An 18,923-nucleotide genomic window follows, 5' to 3' on the forward strand; every position below is an offset into this window, starting at 1 on the left:
GTGGGATCACGGGTCAAATGGAAGTTCAATTTTTAATTTTTTGAGGTAGCACCATATTGTTTTCCAGAGTGGCTGCACCAGTCTGCATTCCCACCAGCAGTGTACTAGAGTCCCCTTTCCACACCCTCGCCAACACTTGTTGTTTGATGATTTGTTGATGGCGGCCATTCTGACAGGTGTGAGGTGATACCTCATTGTTGTTTTAATTTGCATCTCTCTGATGATTAGTGATGTTGAGCATTTCTTCATATGTCTCTTGGCCATTTGTATGTCCTGTTTGGAGAGGTGTCTTTTTAGTTCCTCTGCCCATTTTCTAATTGGGTTTTTTGTCTTAATTTTGTTTAGTTGTATGAGCACTCTATATATATTGGGAATTAACCCCTTATCTGATATATCATTGGCAATTATGCTCTCCCATACAGTGGTTGGCTTTCCATTTTGGTGGTTGTTTCTTTTGCTGTGCAGAAGCTTTTGAGTTTGATGTAGCCCCATGTGTTCATTTTTTCCTTTGTTTCTGTTGCCTTAAGGTGATATATCAGTGAAAATTCTGCTGCGTATGATGTCCGAAATTTTGTTGCCTACATTTTCTCCTAGAATTTTTATGGATTCACAGGTCACATTTAAGTCTTTTATCCTTTTTTAGTTTATTTTTGTGTATAGTGTAAGTTGATGGTCTAGTTTCATTTTTTTTGCATGTAGTCCATTCCATTTTTTTAACTAGTCCATTCTTGCAGTTCCAAATACTGAACCATCCTGGGTCTTGTTTCCTACAGAATGGGTCTGCTCCTACCCCTGCTGCTCTGCATCTTGGCCACGTGCTGCAATACTAGATCTGTGCCCCTGCAGGTCCCCAACTTTTCTCTTTTCCACTCCATGACTGCAATGTCCAATTTTCCCAACACTATTTATTAAAAAGGCTGTTTTACTCCACTGTATGCTCTTGCTGAATCTCCATGGGGGGGTGCTGCTGCTTTTCGCCATAGCTCTGGGAAGGAGCACACTGGCCACTGTCCTTTGTGGCCAAAAATCAGCAAAAACTCTGAGTGCCCTCCAAATCCCAGGTGTCCCCACAGAGTTCCAGCCTAGACTGTCCTTTCTCTGCCATAGCCCCCAGGTGAGAGCTGTGGCTATTTTAGGAAGTCTTTATTTTAAAAAACCTAAGTGAAACTACATAGACCACATCCTAGTAGATCTCAAAGTGCTTTAGGAATCTCACCAGTCTTTCATGTAGGCAATGTGGAATTAGAGCCTTTTTTCTGATCTAACAAGAATGGTAAACATGGGAAGTCAAGCAGGAAGTATGAATTCACTGAATACTATTGGCACCATGGCCATGATCTCAGGCTCCAAGCTTGGGGTAACTAGTAGTGTGGCCACAGACATCAGTGAGAGGAAAGGTGCTAGAGGAAATGCAAGAATGGGACAGTCTGCATACTCTGATTCATTTGAAGTCCTAGAGGCAAGCCAGAATCTAATCATTACCTTTTAGGAGCCTTGAACCAAGTGTTTATTATGATTTCTTGGGAAAAGGTTAGAATTTGCTTATATGTACCCATGCGTACAAGATTGCTCAAGCATCTAAGATTAGAAACATTGGCAAATCCCATCCAAAGTGCTGGCTAAGGGAACTCTACATTTAGAGATCAAGGAAATGAAATGGGGCACTATTCTTTAAATTCTGGTCCAAGTTTCGAACTGTGATTACAAAACTGTTCAAGTTGACCTTACAGAGCTCTATAACTAGTCCATTCTTGCAGTTCCAAATACTGAACCATCCTGGGTCTTGTTTCCTACAGAATGGGTCTGCTCCTACCCCTGCTGCTCTGCATCTTGGCCACGTGCTGCAATACTAGATCTGTGCCCCTGCAGGTCCCCAACTTTTCTCTTTTCCACTCCCATGACTGCAATGACACACGCGTGCTGGATATAGTGGGACTTGCCCTGAAGAGCATCAACGATGACCGAAAGGAAGGCTATGTGCTGAGCCTCAACCGAGTGAGAGATGTCCAAGAACACAGACAGGCAAGTGACAGTCCCTATCTGGGGTAGTTTGCACAAGCTGCATGGGCTGACCAGTGGGTGGAAACCCAGAGAAACATGTTGGCAGGTGCTTTCCAAATTGGAAACCTGCTGAGAACTCTCAGCTCCCCTAATCAAGGTTGTGCTATATGCTCTTATTGTTACTAAGAACAAGTGCTAATAGTACCCTACCCTGACACTTGTCTAGTGTTCCACAGTTTATTAGAAATCATCACAAACCTGATAGCCTCGGTTCTACCATAAACCATGAACTTTTGGGCAAGTCTTTAGGGGTTTATGTTTCATGTGGGCTATGGTGCGTTTTTTCATCTCTTCCCACAGGATGGTCTGGGATCTCTATTCTATCTCACACTGGACGTGTTGGAGACTAAATGCCATGTGCTCACCAAGAAAGCATGGAGCGATTGTGAGGTGGGGTTGCTTCATGAATCGGTAAGTGTTTGTGACCCAGGAGCTCTAGGGGAGAAACTAGATGTCCTCTGTCTATAGAATAAACATTGTTCAATGTGTGCCATCTATTAAATGGCCTTCTTTATAATCTCTTGGGAATGGTGCTTATGTGGTTATTCTAATTCTGTTGAACAAAACAGAGTTTAATCAGAGGAATTTCTGAGAGTCCCATTGGGGTTATGACCCTCAAATTGTTTCCTACTTCCAAGACCCTTCTGTAGGCTCCAAGCCTGGGTTTAAATTATGAGAAAAAGATCTGAGCTGTAGCACTCTGGATGTGTTTACATTTAAGGAAGACTATAGAAGCAGTAAAGGAAGAGCTTTTTTATTTGTTTATTGAACACTGATAGGAAATTTGAAGCTGGGGAAAGGAAGGGCTTAAAGTATGAAAGCTCGCAGAGGTGATATGAAAGGATTTCTTGGAATTATAGAACCTAAAGGGCCTGAGAATTGATTTTTTTAAAGATGACCATTGAAGAGGCTTGAAAATAAGTATCAAATTTTATTTGTTCTCAATTATCCTGAGTTATTTCCATTAATTGATATGACATTTTTGAGTGCATGATTGTGTTTAGAAGTAAACTATTTTATCAAGATTTCTTTTCTAATCATTCAACCAGATTTGTCAAACTGCACTTATCTGATTTTGGAGAGGTATTTCTGAGAGTCCCATTTACGCTGTTGTGAATTATATTTGTTAAGATGACACTAGCTATTTATAACACATACACAAAAAGTGTATGCTGATTCCAACATGATAGAAATGTATTTCTTACTCATGTAAAGTTCAAAATAGGAACTCCTGGTTAAGAGGAGGCCTTCCTCCAGGAGTGATATGGAGACCAAGGTTCCTTCCACATTGTGGCTCTAGACTCTGCCACCTTTGACTCATGACTTCTGTGGTCACCATGCTCATCTGCATCCAGCTATAGAAAGAGAAGAAGTGTGGAGAACAGATCATATGGGAGATCTTCATAGGCCAGACCTGGGAGTGTATACAGCCACTTCTGCTCACCTTCTTAGGGTTAGAACTCAGTTATACACAGTAACACCTACCTGGGAGGGAAGCTGGGAAATGCAGTCTAGCTGAGTCCCAAGAGAAGGTTAAACTGTGTGATGATCAGCTGGCAGTTTCTCACACCCAAAGCCACCAAAATTTACCTTAGGTTTTCATTATTTACAAATAACATGTCCAATTTTATTTTGGGAGTATTTTTAAAAGTCAGAGTTTGTACCACAATGTCATAAAATGTGTTTCTTTGTTCCAGGTTTATGGTAAATGCAAAGCAATACTTTATGTTAACTTACCAAGAAGAATTGTTTATTTACCTGCTTATAACTGTACTCTTCGCCCAGGTAAGAGAGCACTCTGACTTTGTTTATTTTAATGAAAGATATAAAAAGAGAATTAAGCAGGGCAATGTCCAGAGTGTATAGGGTTCTCCTATTCTTACCTCCTATTCATACCAAGGCCGGGTTCTTATATCCCATACTTGTCTCCCCTGTGAAATTCAACTTCCCATAATTCAGTCTTCTATTTTACTTCATGTAGGATATTTTATGCCTTCTTTGTTCCTGCTACAACCTTTCCCAAGTTTCTATTAAGTGTAAGAAGTCCATAATATTGTTGAATACGTGAATAAATGAATTAAGAAAGAGGCTGAAACTAATGACTTTTCAAATATCCACATGCATTCATTCTGGGTCCTTCTTTGGAAAGCAAGCATCTAAGTCATGGGAAAATCGAATGTGGCTACTTGTCAAACTATTGTGTGCATGTGACTGCCCCCGTGGATCTTGTTCAAGTACAGACTCTGATTCCATAGGCCTGTTGTGGGGCCTGAGAGTCTGCATTTCTAACAAGCTCCAGGTCATAACAATACTGCTGACTCCTCTGAGGGGAGGGACAAAGCAACAGAGCAAATATTGTATTAGCTGCAGTTTAAGCCTTCTGGTTGTGAAGATGAGACTTACTTAAATTAGACAACAAAAACTAACAAAACAGATCAGGACTCAGAAGTCACAGGTACCAGAGGTACGAGAGGTCAGAAAGTGACACGTGGGGATGGTGCCATGAGTGACAATCTGTGAATGTAACTCCCCCATAGTACACCCAAATACACTCAAACACACAACTGATCAATTGTTTTGCTCTGTAAAAACAACTTGCAGACAAGTTCCCAGCCTGACTTTCACACTAGTTATGTAACCCGAAGCTCCTCCCAGTCAGAAATTCTGGCTGTACCATTAGAATGAGTATTCTATCCAGTCATACAGTGACGAGGCCAATTTTTGTTTCTGGTTCACTTGCATTTTCTAACCAGAGAGAGTGTGCTTCCACCTTTCCTATGCCACTTACTCATTCCTTCATTCAACAAGCATTTACTAAGCACTTACATTATCTCAGATGTTGGAGACCAAAAGGTGAATAAGACATACTAATAATGAAATCCCAGCCATTTAAGACACTCAGCTGCTTTACAGAGGCAATAATGATAGAACATATCAAGCTACTAGTAGGGGGAAATGTTTTTATATCAATATAAACACATATATGTTTTGAACAAAATTCCTAGCATAAGTAAATTTGTACAAGGTGAAAAAACTCTTGCTTTGATTTTTAAAATAAACTATGAAAGGAATACATGCTCACTGCAGAAAATTCACTGCTGACAGCTGTTTCATTCCAGATAATGTCTTTTCCACTCCATCCTTGCCAAAACTGAGTATATATTTTTTTCAATTTCTACTTTTGTGTGGTCATATGATTTATGATATATGATTTATAAAATTAAAAGGCATTAAGGACATTTATTCTTAAACTACTCTTTTTGGCATCAACAGTTTCTCGAAGAGAGATTGCTTTTATTTGTCCCGACTGTCCCATATCACCTTCCGTTGTTGACATGTCGGATCCCAGAGTTCTGGAAGCTGTCACTGAGTCTCTTGCAAAATTCAACAATGAGAGCACCAAGCAATATTCTTTAGTCAAAGTCTCCAAGACTTCTAGCCAGGTGAGGTGGAAATGTCCAGTTACACTGACAATGTGTCTCATGACTGTTGCTATTGAATTCTAAACTGAGAAGAGAATATTAAGGCACTTTTTTTTTAATCCTTACTCAAGGACATTTTTCCATTTTTTTGTTCAGATAGAGTGGGAGAGAGAGAGAAAGAGAAACATCTACGTGAAAGAGACACATTGAGTGGCTGCCTCCCCCATGGCCCCGACCCAACCAGGGCCAGGGACAAACTGCAACCGAGGTATGTGCCCTTAGCGGGAACCGAACCTGGGTCTCTCTGGACCACAGGCCGACGCTCTAACCGCTGAGCCAAACCAACCAGGGAAAGGTACTTCTTTTTATTAGAATCCAAGAGCCTTTCTTCATTTCCTACTTTGGTAGACCTGATGTACATTTTTCATGTTTCGGTCTCTCAGTTATCCCATGGAATTTCCACAAGAGCTATGGGCTTTGCTTTCACCTCATTGCCTTTAAGGCATGAATGGAAATTAATTCATAATCTCCTTGGTTTATTCTATCTTGGTTCACTATTGACTGCTACATTTTCGTATCTGATTGACAATGGATCTCATTTAGCAAGCCAATTTCTGCTCCATGTTAAGCCCTGGACTGGATGTTGAGTTTTATGGGTTAGGAGAAATGGAGGCTCATTTGTATTTGAATTATGTTGATATCTATTACATAAAGAAAAACGAATCTAAAAACAAATATAGTAGAAGAAAAATAAGCTCACCCAAGGGAAGGTTTTTTTTAGAGCCCATTCAAATCCTTAAGAAGGGAAGAAAGGTATGCTGATTATGTTTTCTAAATAATAAAATCATAATACATGGTTTGATCATGGTGGGAATTACAGGGAGACCTGTGTTGACAACGACGCTGGAGATGTATGGTTTCTGTAAATATAATGCTGCCAAATCTCAGTTACTTCTCTACATGGAGAGGTTTGATGTTTGTTTCTCAATCCTTGTCTCACACTAGTGGGTGTTTGGCTCCTTCTACTTTGTGGAATATTTAATCAAAGAGTCACCATGTACCGAATCCCCAGCCAGCAGTTGTGCGCTTCAGCCCCCTGACTCTGCGGTGAGTATTCCTGAATGTCTTCATAATTTAAGATTTGTGTTCCCCGATCATCTATATGTATGTATTGAGCATAAATTATATAGGAACTGTTGTGATGCATAAGACACTTTTCTTCCCCTCAAGGAGTAACTGACTAATTAGAGATTGTGGTGGCCCAGATGCAATAATATTTTATTGTAAGTGCAATTTTCATCAGCAATGTTATTCCCTTTCAGTAAATGGTCATAGAGGCTGTAAAATATAGAGAAATCTCCTCGGTGGTTGGTGGTAGTCCTACTTATATCAGAACAAATCAAGTTACACTTGGAATACAGCATTTTTATTCCTTGGACCACTCTTTAAAAAGGACAAAGTAAAACAGGACGTCTTTGAAAGAATGCATCCAAGATGGAGAGGGTGCCTGGAAACCATCTGACATACCTGGTGGGAATGACAGTTGGCACAATGTGTTGTAACACAATTGGGCAAAATGCATCAAAAGTCTTTTCTTCCTTTATTTACATATTTATAATACCAACTTTATTAAGACATAATTCACACACCATAAAGTTCACCCTTTTAAGGTATAAAATTCAGTAGCTTTTTAGTATGTTCTCAGAGTTGTGCCACCACCATCAGTAATTTTAGAATATTTTCATCACCTCCAATGAAAACCCATACTCATTAGCAATCATTCTCCTTGCCTTCTTACCCAAGCCCATGGAAACCACTCATCTATTTGCTATCTCTATGACTTTACCTTTATCTGAACATTTCATATAATGAAATCATACTGTCTGTGGCCCTTTGAATCTGTCTTCTTTTACTTAGTACAATGTTTTTAAAGTTTATCCATCTTGTAGAATGTATCAGTGCTTAATTTTTTAAATTATAAAATAATATTTAATTGTATGAATATACAATGTATTATTTATTCATCAGTTGATGGATATTTAGATTTCCTCATCTGAGCTATTATGAATAATGTTGCTATGAAGATTTGTGTACAAGTTTTTATTTATTTGTGTACATGTTTTCATTTCTCCTGGGTATATACCTTGGACAGGGATTGCTGGGTCATATGAGAACTCTTTATTTAACCTTTTGATTAACTGAGAAAAATGACTATACCAGTTTCATAAACCCATCAGCAATGTATGAGGGTTTTAATTTCTCCACACACATGCCAATATTTATTATTATTATCTTTCTTTTTATTATAGTCATCTTACTGGGTATGAAATAATATCTTATTTTGGTTGTTATTTGCATTTTCCTCAAGGCTAATGTGCTGAACATCTCTTAATGTGATTACTAGCCAATTGTATATATTCTTTGGAGAAATCTCTATTCAAATTCTTTGTCCATTTTAAAATTGGACTATTTATCTTTTTATTGTTGACTTGTAAGAGTTCTGTAAATATTCTAGATACAATCCCCTTATCAGATATATGGTTTTTAAATATTTTTTTCCATTGTCTGGATTGTCTATTCATTTTCTTTTTTAAAATTTTTATTTATTTATTTTATTTTTCTAACTCATCTTTATTGTTGAATGTATTACACATGCCCCCCCTTTTCCCCCCATTAGCCCCCCTCCTCCCCAATCCCACCCCCTCCAACCTTCCTCTCACTATTGTCAGTGTCCATTGTTTATGCATATATGCATAGAATTCTTTGGTTTATCTCATCCCGCCCTCCCTCCTCCCTTCCCTTTGAGGCTTATCAGTCTAACAACCAATTTGTGCTTCTTAATTCCTTCATCTTTTTCACCCATCCTCCCACCCCCCACCCATCTGGCAAGCAACAAAAAGTTCTCAGGATCTATGAGTCTGTTTCTGTTCTGCTTGCTCATTGTGTTTGTAGATTCAATGGTTGATAGATATTTATTAATTGCCATTTTATTATTTATATTTGTGTTCTTCTCCTTTAAGAAGACCCTTCAACATTTCATATAATACTGGTTTGTTGGTGATGAACTCCTTTAGCTTTTTCTTGTCTGGGAAACGCTTGATGTATCCATTGATTCTAAATGATAGCTTTATGGGATAGAGTAGTCTTGGTTGTAGGTCGTTGCTTTCCATCACCTTGAATATCTCTTGCTACCCCTTTCTGACCTGCAAAGTGTCTTTTGAGAAATCAGCTGACAGTCTTATGGGAGCTCCTTTGTAGGTAACAAACTGCTTTTCTCTTGCTGCTTTTAAGATTCTCTCTCTTTTTTTTTTTTTTTTTTTTTGATGCATGCCCCTAGTGGGAACCAAAACTGAGACTCTCTGGTCCGCAGGCTGACACTCCAACTGCTGAGCCAAACTGGTCAGGGCTAAGATTCTCTCTTTGTATTTAACCTTTGGCATTTTGATGATGATGTGTCTTGCTGTGGACCTCTTTGGGTTCATCTTGTTTGACACTTTCTCTGCTTCCTGGACTTGTATTCCTGTTCCCTTCACCAAGTTAGGGAAATTTTCTGCCATTATTGTTTCAAATAGGTTTTCAATTTTTTGTTCTCTCTCTTCTCCTTCTGGCAGCCCCAAGATGCGAATGTTGGCACGCTTGAAGTTGTCCCAGAGGCTTCTTACACTATCCTCATTTTTTAAGATTCTTTTTTCTTTTTGCTGTTTTTATTGGGTGTTTTTTGCTTCCTTATATTCCAAATTGATGGTTTGCTTCTTGGCTTTACTTACTCTCCTATTGATTCCCTGTAAATCATTCTTTATTTCAGTTAGTGCATCCTTCCTTTCTGACTGGCCCTTTTTTATGTTGTTGATGTTCTCACTAAGTTCCTTGAAGATCTCTTCAAGTTCCTTGAAGGTCTCATTAAGTTCCTTGAATGTCTCACCAAGTTCCTTGAGCAACCTTATAACCTGTGTTTTGAACTCTGCATATAATTGATTCCTTATCCCCATTTTGTTTAATTCTTTTCCTGGAATTTTGTTCTTTTCTTTCATTTGGGACATGTTTCTTTGTCTTTTCATTTTGGTAGCTTCCCTATTATTGTTTCTATTTATTAGGTAGAGTTGCTATGTCTCCTAGGCTTCATAGAGTAGCCTATTGTTGAAGGTGTCCAGTGTCACAGCCTCCCTGATCACCCCAGTTGGGTCCTCAAGGTGTACCCCTAGTGTGGACTGTACACCCTTCTGTTGTAATTGAGTCTTGATTGCTGTTGGCATGTCAATGGAAGGAATTTACTCAAATTGATCAGCTGCAAGGGCTGGCTGTGCACACTGCCCACTGGCCTCTGACTACTTTGGAGAATCAGCTGTGTAGGGGCCCACCACAGTGGGGCTCTGATACTCACTGAGTCCACACATTGAATGTGTCACTTGTGGAGGTGGTTGGGTGGTGGTGTTTGGATGTGGTCTGGAGCTGTCCACTTGGTGTGCTGGCTCTAGGGCAAGGTCAGCCACTGCCTGTGTTCTACCTGGGGCCACCTGGCATAAGCTACAAAGTGATCTGCTGGGCTTGGAGGTGCCCAGGCAAAACCAAGTTGTGAACCAAGCCTGGCTGCTTCTAGTGCCAGGCCTGGGGCCACTTAACAAGAGGTATGGGGCTTGCTGAGACTAGATGCTGCTTGTTTGAGAGATTTTAGGAAATTCTAAAGTGGGATCCAAGACAGGCCATTCTTACGGTAAAGCCTTTGGAAGCAGCTTGGGTGGGCCCGAAAGTTGGGTGGGCTGGGGCCTCAGGGAATCACCAGGGTGGGCAAACAGTGTGAACTAGGTTGCTGGAGTCCCAGATATGGTGCCTTGTGCCGCTCAGGGAAGGGCTCACCAAAGGAACATCAGCCTCTGCCAGCACATCTGTCCAGCAGAAAGCTGCCTCTCCAGCCCTCATACTGAGGCCATACAGCTCAGTTGTTCCCTGTATGTCTCTGGTGCTCCTCAAGCTGCTTCCCCTCCAAGCTTAGAGGGAGCAAGTCGGAGTAAGTATGTGCACAGACCCTTTAAGAGGAGCTGCCTGGGGCTCCAGCAGCCTCAGCCTCAGTTCCTGCTGATTTTACAGCCAGGAGTTATGGGGACTTTTCTTTCTGGTGCTGGAACCCTGAGCTGCGAGCCTGATGTAGGATAGGGACCCCTTACCCCTCAGGGAGGACCTTCCCAGCTGAGGTGTCCCTCCTAATTTTTATTTGCCACACATGGGTGTGGGAACAGCCTGTCCATGCCTCCACCCCTCCTAGCAGTCTTGGTGTGCTGCTTCTTTAATTTCATAGTTGTAGGACTTCCATTTAGCTCAATGTCAGGCAGTTCTGAATGATGGTTGTGTTGTAGTATAGTTGTAATTTTGATGTGATTGTGGGAGGAGGTGATACCGCATTTATCTACGCCACCATCTTGACTGGAAGTCCTATTCATTTTCTTGATAATGTTCTTTGAAGCACAACATTTTTCATTTTGATAAAGTCCTGGTTGTATATTTTTTCTTTTATTAAAGGTGCTTTTGGTTTCATATCTAAAAACCATTGCCTAGTCCAAGATTTGCTAAGGTTTACTCCTATGTATTCCTCTCAGAGTTTTATAGTTTTAGCTCTTATGTTTAGGTCTATGGCCCATTTTGAGTTAATTTTTGTATATGATGAGAGGTATGAGATTCAACTTTATTCTTTTGCATGTGATTATCCAGATGTCCCCACACTATTTGTTGAAAAGACGATTTCTTCCTTCATTTAATTGTCTTAGCATACTCCTTGAAGATCAATTGACCATAAATATAAGGGTTTATTTCTATACCTTCAATTTTATCTCATTGATCTATATATCTATCTTTACACCACTATTGCTTTATTTTGAATATCATAGCTTTGTAATAAGTTTTGAAATTGGGAAGTGGGAGTCCTCCCTGTTCTCATTCAAGATTGTTATGGGTATTCTGGATTCCTTGTATTTTCATAATAATTTTAGGATCAGCTTGTCAGTGTCTATTTTTTAAAAGGCAGTGTGGAGCCCTGGCCTGTGAGGCTCAGTTGATTGGAGCATTGTCCCTGTCCTTACACCAAAAGTTTGTGAGTTTGATTTCTGGTCAGGGCGCACACCTAAATTGTGGGTTCAATCCCCAGTCAGAGCGTGTACAGGAGGCAACCAACCAATGTTTCTCTCTCACATTGATGTTTCTCTCTCTCTCAAATCAATAAAAACATGTCCTTGGGTGAGAATTAATTGGAAATTTGATAAGGACTGCATTGAATCTATAGATCAAAGGGGGAAGTATTGTCATCTTAAAAAATATTGTCTTCCAATCCATGAATGTAAAGATGTCTTTCCATTTGTTTAGAACTCAATTTATTTCAACAATGTTTTGTAGTTTTCAGTGTACAAGACTTTCATTTATTTATATACATAAACATTTTATTCTCTTTGATGCTACTATCATGTATTTGTCTTCTTAATTTTATTTTTGAATTATTCATAGCAAGTTTATAGAACTACAATTGATTTTTGTTTTGTTTGTTTTTTTTTTATCCTCACCCGAGGACATTTTTCGATATTTTGTTCAGATAGAGTGAGAGGGGGAGAGAGAGAGAGAGAGAAACATCGACGTGAGAGCGACACATCGAGTGGTTGCCACCCACACGACCCAACCAGGGCTGGGGACAAACTGCAACCAAGGTACGTGCCCCTAGCGGGAACCGAACCCGGGTCTCTCCGGACCGCAGGCCAACGCTCTAACCGCTGAGCCAAACCGGCCAGGGCACAATTGATTTTTATACATTGACTTGTATCTTGTAACTTTGCTAAACTCATTTATTAGTTCTAATAGTTTTCCAGTAGATTCCTTAAGATTTTCTGCATACTATAAGATCATGTCTTCTGCAAATAGAGATAATTTATTTCTCCCTTTCCAATCTGCATGCTTTTATTCACTTATTTGCCTAATATCCCTGGCTAGAACTTCCAGTGCAATATTAAAAAGAGGTGGAAAGCCCTGGCAGGTTTGGGTCAGCAGTTAGAGCATCAGCCCATGGACCAATGAGTCATGGGTTTGATTCCAGTCAAGGGCACATACCTCAGTGTGGTTCGTCCCCAACCCTGGTCGGGGTCGTGCAGGAGGCAACCAGGTGATGTGTCTCTCTCACATCAATATTTCTCTCTCTCTCTCTCTCTCTCCCTCCCTCCCTCCCTCCCTTCCTCCCTCCCTTCCACTCTATCTGAAGATTAATGGAAAAATATCCTCAGGTGAGCATTAAAAAAAAAAGGCGGAGAGAACAGACATCCTTGTATTATTCCTGTTTTAGGGGGAAAGCATTCAGTATTTCATCATTAAATATGACATTAATTGTAGGTTTTTCATAGATGCCCTTTATCAAGTTGAGAAAGTTTCCTTCCATTGTTAGTTTGTTGAATGTTTTTTTATCAATAAAAGAGTGTTAGAGTTTGTCAAATGCTTTTCCGGTGTTAACGAGATAATCATGTGATTTTTTCCCCCTCCTTTAATCTATTAGTATTATATGTAACAATGACTGATTTTTTTTTTAAATCCTCACCCGAGGATATTTTCCCATTTATTTTCAGATAGAGTGTGTGTGTGTGTGTGTGTGTGGGGAGAGAGAGAGAGAGAGAGAGAGAGAGAGAGAGAGAGAGAAACCATTGATGCAAGAGAGATACATTGACTGGTCGCCTCCCATATAACCCCGACCAGGGCTGAGAGCAACCCACAACCAAGGTACATGCCCTTGACCGGAATCAAACCTGTGACTCTGATCCACAGGTCGACGCTCTAACCAAGAAACCAAACCGGCCAGGGCACAATAATTGATTTTTGTATCTTAATACAATCTTGTACTTTGGGAGTAAATTCTAATTTATCATTGCATATAATACTTTTTACATGTTACTGAATTCCATGTCAGTATTTTTTTTTTTAAAGATTTTTAATCAGTATTCATAAGAGATACTGATCTGTAGTTTTCTTGGGTTGTCTGCTTAATTTTAGTAAGTTTCTTATTGGCCTCATAGAATAAGTTAAAACATTTCTCCTCCTCTTCTATTTTATTTTAAAAGAGTTTGTTGGTGTTCATTCTTCTTTAAATGTTTGGTAGAATTCACAGTAAAGCCATCTGTGCCTGGACTTTTGTGGAAAGTTTTTTCATTAATGATTTAATCACTTGTTATAGGTCTACACAGATTTTTTATTTCTTCTTCACTGAATTTTGGCAGCCCATGACTTCCTAGAAATTTGCCCATTTCATCTAAGTTATCTAATTTTCTGGCATACAGTTGTTCATAATATTCCCTTTTTATTTTTGAATGATCAGAAGTAATATCCCCACTTTAATTCTAATTTTATTAATTTGAGTCATTTTTGCTTGGTTAGTCTAACTAGAGCTTTGCCAATTTTATTGATCTTTTCAAGGAATCAACTTTCAGTTTTGTTTATTTTATTTCTTTTTTTTATCATCTGGTTTTCCTTTCTATTCTTTATTTTTACCATCTTCGTGCTTTTGGGGGGGGGGGGCTCAGTTTGCTCTTGCTTTTCTAGTTTTCTAAAGTAGAGATTAAATTATTGATTTGTAATCTTTTTTCTATTTCCTTTTTAAAATATTTTTTATTGGTTTTAGAGAGAGAGAAAGGAAGAGAGAGAGAGAGAGAGAGACAGAGGGAAACAGAGAGAAACATTGACATAAGAGAAATATTTATTAGCTGCCTTCCATATGAACCCCAACCTTATAAACCTGCAACCTGGGTATGTGCCCTGACCAGGAATTGAACCTTTGGGTGTATAGGCCAGCACTCAACCAACTGAGCCACACTGACCAGAGCTCTTTTTTCTCTTTTTAACATAGGCATTTACATCTATAAATATTTTTAAGAAATTCTTTAGCTATATCTCAGTAAGTTGTGCATATTGTGTTTTTGTTTCCATTCATCTCAAAGTATTTTCCAATTTTCCTTGGGATAGCTTCTTTGACCAATTGGTTACTTAGGAGTATGTTACTTAATTTCCACATATTTATGAAACTCCCCAATTTCCTTCTGTTACTCTGTTTCTAAAATAAATTCATTGTGGTTGGAGAATGTACTTTGAATGATTTCAATTCTTAAATTTATTAAAGTTTATTTTCTGGTTTAACATAAAGTATATCCTGGAAAATGTTCCATGTACACTTGAGAAGAATGAGTATTCTGTTGTTGTTAGGTGAAGCATTCGGTAACTGGGTAACTGTTGGGTTTAGTTGGTTTATAGTGCAGTGTAAGACTTCTGTTTCCTTGTTAATGTTGTGCATAGTTGTCCTATCCATTATTGAAAGTGAGGTTTCCAACTATTATTGTTGAATTCTCTACATCTCCCTTGAATTCTGTCAGTTTTGGCTAGCGTATTTTGGGGTTCTGTTGCAGGTCATATATAAGTATAATTATTGTGTCTTTCTACTAAATTGACCCCTTTGTCATTCTAAAATACTTTTCCTTCTCTCTAGTAACATATTGTCTTAAAGACAATTTTGCCTAATATTTATATAGCCATTCCAGCTCTCTTTTGGTTACAGTTTACATCGCAAACCGAAAGGTCCCAGTTTGATTCCAGGTCAGGGCACATGCCCAGGTTGTAGGCTCAATCCCTAGTAGGGGGCTTGCAGGAGGCAGCTGATATATGTTTATATTTCTCTCTCCTTTCCCCTCTCTCTAAAAAATCAACAAAACATTTTTTTAATGAGTAAATAATAAAGTATGTCTCTCAAAAGCCTTCTGTAACCAGTCAATTTTATATTCTTAATTTTCTCAAGGAATAATTAGGGAAACATCTTCACCCTATTCTTTGGGATCTCTTTCTCACTTGTAAATGGCATCTTGGGCAGATTCCATAGCTGTCTGGTTATGTTCAGTAAGAGAAACAATTTCACTATTTACACTTGAAATTAAGATTCACTTTCAGGGAAAAATATCCTCGGGTGAGGATAAAAAAAAAAGATCCACTTTCAGGTTTTGACTGTTCAGTCAATGCTGAATCAACATTTCTATCTCACAATGAATGCATAGCTTTTCCCGGTCTGTAGCTCAAACCTGACTTAGAGCTTAAGACCTGATGTGAGAAAGGGATCGAGGTCTGTTCTTTCATTCTTTCTTCCCCTCCTGCAATCTTTCACTTAATTCTGGATCTTCCAAGTTCTAAGAAGAATGAGAGAGGAGTAGAGAAAAAAGGTCTTTTTACATAACTAAACCTGCAATTGTAGTTTTCTCTTGGTCTACACTGGCTCTCTGTGAAACAGGCTCCAGTGCTGATTCTCCAGGTGGTACAAGTGTGAGTTCATCCAGAGGTCTTTTCCTGGTAGGATGATGTATTCTCTAGCTGACTACTTGAAACCACTCCTTCTCAGATTCAGCCCCCACATATTTTTACTACTAAATGCCCTGTATCTGGAAGTCCCTTCAGGTGGGCACATTCAAAAGAACACTATATATGACATTGGCTTGTCTCACGTAAACCTCATGCATTTTTACTGTGCCAGACAGTGGAGATAGGTTTCTCTGGCTGCTCTGTCTCCTTACCATAGTAGGCTGCTTTATCCAAGACCTGCTCTTAGAATGCTCTGAGAGAGAAGCAGATCCCAATCTCCATAGCCTACCTGTCTCTAAACCCTAGAATTCCCAAGTCAAGCATGCTCTCAAACTCCCTCTTTGTGATCCACTCTGCTTTCAGTGCCAGGCAGGCCTATGAATCATGGTAGCTCAGCAAATCTTAGGCTGAGTGGGAGGGGCCAGGCTCTACCTGGTACCAGTACCTGCAGTCTTCCCAGAAAACTCTCTTAGAGCCCTTTCCCTATGTGATTTGATGATGAAGAGGAGAAGGGAAAGGCTGAAGCACCATTCCCCAAGGACTTTCTACATTAACGGACTTTCCCCATTCTTAAGAATTTTTTATCTTTCTGTTTTTCATATATTCTGGAGATGGGTGATAGAGAAATATTCAGGCAAGCTCTTTAGACACATTTTAGTAAGTTCAATGTAAATACTGTATTCTTACAGTTCTCTGGAAAATTAAGGCAATGTTTTATTATAATGTTATATTTACACTTGAAAATGTGTATACTCTGTGACTCTAAAATTTCTCTTCCAGTAACTCACCCTAAGAAATTAACTAGGGTGATATGAAAAGATATAGCTTCAACATTTAAACAAAACAAATGATATACAATCTATTGTCTAACAAAAGAGAATTTGTTAAATAACACAGAGGAATATTAGGTAGCCATTATGAGGAGCATAGAAGACTATCCAATGCCATTAAAGGATTTTTACAATATATTATTAAATGACAAAAGAGAGTTATAAATAATATGTATAGCATAATCCTATTTTCTAGAAGAAAAAAAAATATATAGGGAAAAGATTAGAAGAAAAGGAATCAAATCATTGTAGGAAACAGGTACCTTTCATGCAATTACAGGTTTTTTTCTTTTCTTTCTGTTTATCCATATTCTAAATAACTATTACGTGTGTAATAAGAAAACAAAATTATTTTATCTTTAAATAAAGAGAAGCTGAAGGACTGAGAGTGGTTTTGTCTGAGAAGAGTCAACTCACGTGGTATGCACATCAAGGACAAGTTTATTAATTGACCCAAGGGTAGAAATAAGGCCAAGAGGTAATCTATAGACACAGATTTCCACTCATTATAAATAATTTTCTAATAAAGTTTGTTCTGTAAGAAGTTTTGAATTTTCCATCATTGGAGGCAGTTTAGCCTTGTTTGGGTGGTTACTCGTAGGGATAATCTAGAGAGAATTGGTTCAGAGCTTGACTGTTGTATGGTAGTAGAATAAAAATGTTGATTGGTTGTTTTTCCACACAAGCAGAAAGCAATTTGATTTCCCTTTATGATCATTGATAATTGTAAAACTCAAACAACATTGTATCTTCTCTCTCTCATTTTTTTTTAGCCTGTTGGTCTTTGCAAAGGTTCCCTGATTGACCAAGTCATTAAAAAGGATGTCTCCGTGACTTGTAACTTCTTTGAATCACAGGTATTTTTCATTCTAATCGTCTGTCTTCCTGTGAAGAAAAAAGCAGATTATCTATATTTTAGCTATCCCTACCCCATCCTCTCCTTTTATTTTCCTAAGAGCCATGGTCACCACTTTATTCAGGTTTTCCTGAGGTCACACCCACAGGTTAGCTAAGTAAAGACCTGTAACTCTTTGTTCTATGTGCTGCTGCCAAATAATTAAGGCTCCTTCAGAAACAAGAACGTACAAGCTTAGATGTCAGGCCTCTGAGACATTAAATTCAGTGTCCCAAAGACCCTTACACTGAACTGAAGAAAGAAATTGTTTCTTTGGAAATATTCAGTCCCTTACCAGAAGTACTAATTGAGCACTTACTGTGAGACAGCCTGATATAGTTGAAAGGGTGGTTGAGAGAGGCCATCTGGATTCCATTTCTGCTCTGCCACCTGTGAGCTGTGGGCAAATTCTTACCTCTCTGAGTCGTGGTTGCCTCATCTATGAATGGGATTGCAATGCCTGCCTCATTCAGTTCCCTGTGAGAAACAAGTGAGGAGATCTGGATAAAGGGTGCTGTATTGGGTCTCACAAAAAATAAACAATTAGTAAAAGGTGGCTATTGCTGCCACTACTAGGAGCAGGGAGACAGCGGGGATTTGGAATAAGTCATGTAACCTCTGTATCATTGTTCCATTCTAGATTTGTGAGACTTGCATTCAAGCTTCAGTCAGTCTTGGTCCCCCCTGGCCCTAATCTGTTTTGCTTTACCAGAGACCCATCCCTCAGCTGGGTTTCCTTTGAAACATTCCATCAGAAAGGCACAGAACAGCTTAGCCTGGTACTAGGCACAGCAGAGATTTCCCTGGGGAAAATTCCCTTATTAAAAGCATTATTATTTCAGGCTTCCACCTCTGAAGACAAAAATTCTACAGAACCCACCTACTCACCTACCAAAGCTGGGCCCAGAGGATCTGTCCAGCACCTCCCTAACTTGACTGATGAGATGCCTGAAGAATCCCTAAAAACAAGTCCTGTTGAGGCCTTCCCTGTACAGCTGGATCTAACCACAAATCCCCAGGGAGAAACCCTCAATGTTTCCTTCCTCTTCCTGGAGCCTATGAGTGAGAAGCTGATTGTCCTACCTTTCCCCAAAGAACAACACTCTGCTAAGTGCCCAGGACCAGCCAAGAATGCAAACCCTCTTGTTCTCCCACCATGAGGACCACATAGAGGATTCCATGGGGATGTCATACCCTGCAGGAGATGAGAGGAGTGGGGAAGAAAGACAGAGGGTTTGACTGTAGAGAGTGGCTAATAAAGTGTGTCTCTTTTACTGTTCTTGGTCTCATCATTTTGGCTGGAAGTGGAAATGAGACTAAATCCCCCACTTTTACACTGAGCTGCCTGCCTTCTAAACCATCCAA

At 39.3% G+C, this 18,923-nt stretch overlaps 1 protein-coding gene across 1 annotated transcript; it reads left to right on the forward strand.

Moving 5' to 3' along the window:
* Nucleotides 1-1,797: 1,797 nt before the first annotated feature.
* Nucleotides 1,798-18,718, forward strand: LOC118617665 (fetuin-B-like). The gene is made up of 7 exons (XM_036243653.1): nucleotides 1,798-2,022; nucleotides 2,362-2,472; nucleotides 3,759-3,846; nucleotides 5,335-5,504; nucleotides 6,489-6,590; nucleotides 17,437-17,520; nucleotides 18,401-18,718. Exons 1-7 carry the CDS (start codon nucleotides 1,798-1,800, stop codon nucleotides 18,716-18,718), a joined length of 1,098 nt encoding a protein of 365 aa, XP_036099546.1.
* Nucleotides 18,719-18,923: the final 205 nt, after the last annotated feature.

The sequence above is a fragment of the Molossus molossus genome, unplaced genomic scaffold (assembly GCF_014108415.1).
Source record: "Molossus molossus isolate mMolMol1 unplaced genomic scaffold, mMolMol1.p scaffold_m16_p_5, whole genome shotgun sequence".
NCBI lineage: Eukaryota > Metazoa > Chordata > Mammalia > Chiroptera > Molossidae > Molossus > Molossus molossus.

What these genes read in the sequence shown, in the direction of transcription:
- LOC118617665 (XM_036243653.1), top strand. Translation starts at nt 1,798, where the DNA reads ATGGGTCTGCTCCTACCCCTGCTGCTCTGCATCTTGGCCACGTGCTGC. An exon ending in TGGGGTTGCTTCATGAATCG is followed by an intron (nt 2,473 to 3,758) that starts GTAAGTGTTTGT and finishes TCTTTGTTCCAG; the next exon opens with GTTTATGGTAAATGCAAAGC. An exon ending in GTAACTTCTTTGAATCACAG is followed by an intron (nt 17,521 to 18,400) that starts GTATTTTTCATT and finishes TTATTATTTCAG; the next exon opens with GCTTCCACCTCTGAAGACAA.